General features: G+C 47.0%; 1 protein-coding gene across 1 annotated transcript in view; it reads right to left on the reverse strand.

The window, feature by feature from the left end:
* The window catches only part of DRAM1 (DNA damage regulated autophagy modulator 1), a 48,844-nt gene extending 47,266 nt beyond the window's left edge, over positions 1-1,578 (reverse strand). Inside the window, exon 1 of the mRNA XM_061205102.1 lies at positions 990-1,578. Within this exon, the coding sequence (XP_061061085.1) occupies positions 990-1,120 (131 nt within the window). The 5' untranslated portion in view covers positions 1,121-1,578. The remainder of the gene's footprint in view (positions 1-989) is intronic.
* Positions 1,579-6,988: the final 5,410 nt, after the last annotated feature.

A 6,988-nucleotide genomic window follows, 5' to 3' on the forward strand; every position in this document is an offset into this window, starting at 1 on the left:
GGGGACACGGGTTCGAGCCCTGGTCCGGGAAGATCCCACATGCCGCAGAGCAACTAAGCCCGTGCACCACAACTACTGAGCCTGCGCTCTAGAGCCCGTGAGCCACAACTACTGAGCCTGCATGCCACAACTCCTGAAGCCCGCACACCGCAACAAAGAGGAGCCTCCGCTCGCCACGACTAGAGAAAGCCCGTGCATAGCCACGAAGACCCAACACAGCCATAAATAAATAAATAAATAAATTTATTTTAAAAAAAAAATTAAAGGTAGAGGCCAAAACTCATGAAAGACAAAATGGTATAATGACAACACAAGAGATGTCACCAATTGTTGACAATTTGAAGGCCCAGTACCCAGAGGGATCTTGGGCAGCTCCATCCAAGAGAGCTTAAAGTGGCTCCCAAACACCGCTACCAAAAGTAGCATGGTGTTGCTTCTGGCATGGGAATGAATCTGGGTGTGACTTCTGCTTCCACCATTTCTTAGCTGTGACATCAGTGTCACACTGATGAATTTCAACATCAGCTTAAACTTAGTTTCCTTGCAAGAAAAATGAGCCAGACAGCCACTTCACGAAGACGTTGGAAGCAGGAGTGAAATATGTGAGCTATTTTAGCGTACACCTGGATCTGCCTCTTACACACTCAATGAGTGGCATCCAACAGGATCCATCCTTGTTCCAATACCGCCAAAGAAGCGTCTTCCAGAGATTCTGTCCCATACCCAGTCTCAAAGTTCTACTGTGCATCCTCGATGGCTCCTGATGCCACTCTGCTCAGTGTTCGGGGTAAAATCAGAACTGCTCAGCTCCTACCCCCTGCCTCCCTGTACCTCCCGGGACTGCCAGGAGCACGCCCTCCTGGTCGTCAGTGCTCCATCTTTCCGCAAGACGCCCCAGCTGGGTCTGGACCCCTTCCCTCCGCATCAGCAGTGCTCCCCCGCGGTGCCTCTGCCCCGTCCCGCGTCCTGCCTCCCACCCGGCTCCTCACCTGATGTAGGGGAGGAAGGGGTTGACGTGCCCGGAGAGCACGGCGACCACGTAGGAGATGATGAAGGCGGCGGACGACCAGGTCACCAGGAGGAAGGGGATGAAGGCCATTCCCCTCAGGAAGCACAGCATCGCGCCGCCGCCAGGAGGGCGCTGCGCTCTGCGGGGCCGGAAAGGGGGGCTGTTCCGCGCTGCTGGGAGGCGGGGGCCGCGCACGTGCCGACCCGCGGCGCGGCGGCCACGGCGCGAACAGCCACGGGCGGCCGGGTGGGAGGCTCCGCGACGGCGGGGCAGGCCCGGCCCCGGAGGGAGGGGAAGCGCGGAGAGCGGAGCGAGGCGGCGGACGGCGAGGCGGCGGTCCGGGGGTGGGTGGGGCGCGGGCTGCCCGGGCTTGTTGCGAAACGAGTGAAGTCACAAAGCGACGGCCCCGCCGACTTGCAGGCGCGCGGCGACCTCCCCGCGAACGCGACGCCGGGGCTGCGGGGCCGCGGGGTGGGGGGGCCCGGCTCCTTTCGCTTTTGGTTCGGCCTCCGGGCGGGGGCCGCGGCGGGAATGCCCGCCCAGACGGTCCCAGCCCGCCAGGCCGCCCTTGCTCTTGCGCAACTCCGGGGAAACGGGTCAACGCCTCCCGGCCCCTCTTTCCCTCGGGGTTTCCGGGGTGCCGGGCCTCGAACCCCGACGGCTTCCTCTCCGTGGTCCCGCCGCCGGCGCGTGGTGACATCCACCCCATCCCGCCGCGCTGCGACGGCTGCTGCTGCCCCGGCTGCAGGGGTCCGGGCAGAAGTGTTCGGTGACGTTCGCCAGGACACGGGGCACGGATGCGGCACTCACGTGCATGGTGTCTACCTGAAAACCGAGGGAGTGTAGAGGCGGGTGGTTGCGAGGGCCGGGGGTGAGTTCTGGCCGAGCCTGGACGGCCCCGGCGCTGCCCACAGTGCTGCTTCCCCCCCATCCCGCCCCAATTCCCCCTCCACCCCACACAGCGGACTCTGCTTTCCTAGAAGTTAGGTTTCTCTTTCTCTCACGGATCAGGGTTGGCCCAGGCTTGGAGCCATGACCTAAGGTGAGTAATGGGGACTTGATACATTTCAAACCCTGCAAAAGGGATTCGTGTTCTAAAGGCGCTGGCCGGCGCAGTGATTTTGAGATGTAGTTTAGGGATTCTGAGCCCAAGGTATGTGAGGTCACTGGTCATTGGTAACCAAACGTGGGTTTCGTTTTAGCCATATTAACATTTCTTGAGTGTCACACCCTGCTAGGGGACAGGATACAAAGATTAAATAGTTTCATGGGGTCTAGGAGACTGACATGTCAAAATAAAATACATTGTATGGAATATTAAATAAATATGAGATTTAAAAAAAAAAAAGATATGCACAGAGCTGAGAGGCTGGGGCCAGTGCTCGCATGAAGAGCCAGGTGCGTGTTCCTGACAGATAGAGGTTTTTAAAGTAAATCATTGCTCTTCAGGCAAAGAAAGGTGAGACTAGCATTCCAGTCCAAGGAAACAGCAGGAGAAAATGCACAGACGGTGAATTGCCTGTTTTTCTGGACCTAGAGAAGTACCCTAGGGGACTTCCATGGTGGTCCAGTGGTTAGGACTCCACGCTTCCACTGCAGGGGACACGGGTTCCATCCCTGGCCCAGAGGGACTAAGATCCCACATGGCCGGTGGCCTAAATGTATAAATAAACCATTAAAAAAAAAAAAAAAAAAAAGAAGCACGCTAGTGTAAGGCAGGGAATGGAGAGGTGGGCAAAGAGGCCACATCACCTGAGCCCTGCTAAGAATCTTAATTTGTTTGAACGTATGGACACCAAGGGGGGAAAGTGGCGGGTGGGTGGTGGTGGTGGTGGGATGAACTGGGAGACTGGGATTGACATGTATACACTAATATGTATAAAATGGATAACTAATAAGAACCTGCTGTATAAAAAGATAAATAAAATTTAAAAAAAAAGACTAAAAATGTACAAAAAGAAAAAAGAACCTTATTTGTTTGGTTTTGGTTTTGGTAGTGAGGAGAGTAAGAACATGGACAGACTTGTATTTCAGGAAATCACTGAGCCTGTGGGGAAGTGACCACCATATCCAATAAAGCAGAAGCTTTTAATTAAGCTTTTAAAAAAAATGACAAAAGTTGCCATCCTTAGTGATCCATTGTAGGTCTCCACTTAGGTTTCTGCATTCTGAAAACCCACCAACTTCCCTGGTCTTGCTTGCCTTTCCCTATCCCCTCCTGCTTCCCCTTTCCTACTCTACAACTGATCTGATTTAAAAAACCCTCCCTGAGGCAGAGGAATTACGACATCAAATGGAATTCACCTGATCATTTTATCTTTCTGTTGCTTATGTAAGTCCCTTAATCCAACTGGCTAATCACTTTTAACACAAACATACAGGAGTTGTCTGACTATAAAGGCAGAAAGAATAAAATAAGTATGGATACATATATATATATTTAATATAGGTATATAAGTGTAACTAACTGCATACACATACATATGGTGTCAAGCAGCCCTAAGGAGCACAGTGCTGCTTTCCTTTCAAAAAGCTTCTGATACCATAGATCTTTTTTTTTTTTTTTTAAGCAAGGGATACTTTATTTTATTTTATTTTTGTCTGCGTTGGGTCTTTGTTGCTGCAGGCAGGTTTTTCTCTAGTTGTGGCCAGCGGGGGCTACTCTTCGTTGCTGTGCACAGGCTTCTCATTGCGGTGACTTCTCTTGTTGTGGAGCACAGGCTCTAGGCACACGGGCTTCAGTAGTTGTGGCACGTGGGCTCAGTAGTTGTGGCTTGCAGGCTCTAGAGCACAGGCTCAGTAGTTGTGGTGCACGGACTTAGTTGCTCCACGGCATGTGGTATCTTCCCGGACCAGGGATCGAACCCATGTCCCCTGCATTGGCAGGCGGATTCTTAACCACTGTGCCACCATTTTTTCTTTTAAATATTTATTTGGCTGCGCCAGGTCTTAGTCTTTAGTGATGGCATGCAAAGTCTTAGTTGTGGCACGTGGGATCTAGTTCCCTGACCAGGGATTGAGCCCAGGCTCATTGGGAGCCCGGAGCCTTAGCCACTGAACCACCAGGGAAGTCCCAATACTGTAGATCTTATGACACCCACTGCTTGGAACAGTAAAGTTTATATGGTAAGAAATGCAAAAATCCTGAAAAACAACCTTACTGGTGAAGGAAACCAGATTATGTCACCCCCAAATATGACTCTTTGACATACTGTTTTGAGCCGAAGGCAATTAAGAGCAGCAAAAACAGGAAAAGCTCTCTCTACCCTCCTCCTTTCTGCCTAAAGACAAAATATAAATTGCCTTTGCTGGAGAAGGTTCTAGACTGTTAGCCCAGAGATGACACCAAACAAACTTCACTCTGTTAGTTTCCCCCAATATATTACATATATACAGTTTCCCGCCCTTGGAAGCCTTAAAATGCTTTCCTTTGTCCTGTCATTTCTATACAAATTTATTTTTTCTTTGTTAAAATGCTATATACACCCAAGTTCTACCACCCCTTTGAGTTACTCATCCCTGAGTTTCTCCCGTGCATTTATGAGATATACGTATTAATAAACTTCTGTTTATTTTTCTGATTTTTGTTGACAGAGACCCAAGCTGAGGACCCAGAAGAGTAGAAAAAAAAATTTTTTTGTCTTACTCTACACTGGGTAACTTTAAGATGTATAATGTAATAAATATTGTGCATCTCCCTTTGAAATGATTCTGACTTTCTGTCAAAGGAAATCACACTGTCTCAAAGTAAGGGTCTCAGTGGACTGTCCTTTTGAGGATGAAGTCATTCTTCCTTGATGATGATCATTTATTGAAAGGTGGTGTTGTTCTGATCTAAATAATCCTCACACCAAAGCTCAAGTATCATCCCCTTTTCATGGATGAGGAGACTGAAGCTCAAGGTCATGCAGCTAATGAACAGAGGTGCAGAATTTGAATCCAGGTCTATCTGACTTAAAAGCCTGTAACCCTAACCATTGTGAGGACTGTCTCACTCTTCTAATTCCTCAAACTCGAGAATTACAGAAGGAAACCCCTTAAAATATATAGTTATCTAGGGCTTCCCTGGTGGCGCAGTGGTTAAGAATCCGCCTGTCAATGCCGGGGACATGGGTTCAAGCCCTGGTCCAGGAAGATCCCACATGCCGTGGAGCAACTAAGCCCATGCGCCACAACTACTGATCCTGCGTTCTAGAGCCCGTGAGCCACAACTACTGAGCCCACGTGCCACAACTACCGAAGCCCGTGTGCCTAGAGCCCGCGCTCTGCAACAAGAGAAGCCACCGCAATGAGAAGCCCGCGCACCGCAACGAAGAGTAGCCCCCGCTCACCGCAACTAGACTGTGCACAGCAATGAAGACCCAACACAGCCAAAAATAAAATGAATAAATAAAAACAAATAAATTTAAAAATATATATAGTTATTAAATTTTTGTATACGTGTATTTATGCGTGGATATATTATGCATTTTGAAAAACTTACACAATATATAATAACAACTGAGAAGCATCCATAATTCCCTGGCAATAAGTCAACTTTCTTAATTTTCTAATTTCTGTTTGGCTTTTTCTCATAGGAAAATTCAAAATCAAATTGTAGTTACAAATTTGTAGCTTGATTATTTTTATGTATCAAATATCTATTCCATGTTGTTACAATCTTCGAGTTACCACTTTTACTCTGTATTCATCCATTGAGTTAATGAACTATAATTTGTTTCACTGCCCCCAGTGTTAAACATTTATGCTCATCCAGATAGTTCTCTATTTTAAATAACATTCTACAAACACTTCAATTTTTTCTGCTTTTCTTTTTCCTGTCCTTTCCACACATAAGATTGCTCTGCCAAAGGACAGTACGAATACTTAAAAATCCCTGTTAACATTCTAAATTATATGAAAGTACTGTACCAATTTCATTGCTTCGATAGCCTCACTGTTGCAGTTTCATCATATATCACCTCCATTTCTGTATTCTTAGTGTTATCTACTACAGTAGCTATAAAACACTGCTTGTGGTATTAACTTATACTTGCTTTCAGAGCTATAGCTCCTTTATTTCATTGTTGTGATAGATCACAAGTTACCCAGTGCAGCACCCATTTTCCCTTCCTCCTTAGTAATAAATTCCCAATTTAGAGTGGACACATTCTGCCCCATACAAAAGGATCAGATTTCTCACCTTCCCTTGCAGCTAGGGGCAGCCATGTGATGGTTCAGACCTACAGCATGTAATAAGAATCCTTATGTGATATAAGAAGGCTGCTTAAGGGAAAATGACTTGCAACATAATGGGATGGCTGGACTCCAGCAGCCATATTGGAGTATGCAGTCACCAAATTTGAGGAGAGAGGCTATAAGTGAGGATGGTGGAACAAAAAGGTGGTGGCCTAGTCCCTACTGACATCATGGAGCTGCTGGGGCAGCCCTGGATCACCTAGCTCTGGGCTTCCTTTATGTGAAAGAAAAATAAACTTCCATCTTACTTAAACACTATTATTTGGGTAGTTTTCAATACAGTTGACCCTTATGCCATCCCCCACCCCCAGTGGAAAATCTTATAACTTTATTAGTTTGTCCTCTGTATTCGTGGTTCTTCATCAGCAGATTCAACCAATCTTAGATCATGTAGTACTGCATCACATATATATTGAAAAAAAAATCCATGTATATGTGGACTGGTACAGTTCAAACTCATGTTTGTTCAAGGGTCAACTGTACTTCCTAAATTAGTTGTTTTATCGCATCCCTTTCATGATGTCTCTAAATCCCAGGTACCCAGTTGTTCAATGGGCCATATTCCTAGAAAACTGAGTATAAAGTCATTTCCCTAAATACCGTCTTTAAAATACTATAATGAATCCTCTTGTAAATTATGCCATCATGTATCCCATCTGTAAATCTGGATTTGCATATGCTGAACTTGCTTAAGAGCCTTGCTTATTTCTTCTACCAGGTCATGATAATTTTACAAACTCA

The sequence above is a fragment of the Eubalaena glacialis genome, chromosome 11, assembly GCF_028564815.1.
Source record: "Eubalaena glacialis isolate mEubGla1 chromosome 11, mEubGla1.1.hap2.+ XY, whole genome shotgun sequence".
Classification (NCBI taxonomy): Eukaryota; Metazoa; Chordata; class Mammalia; order Artiodactyla; family Balaenidae; genus Eubalaena; species Eubalaena glacialis.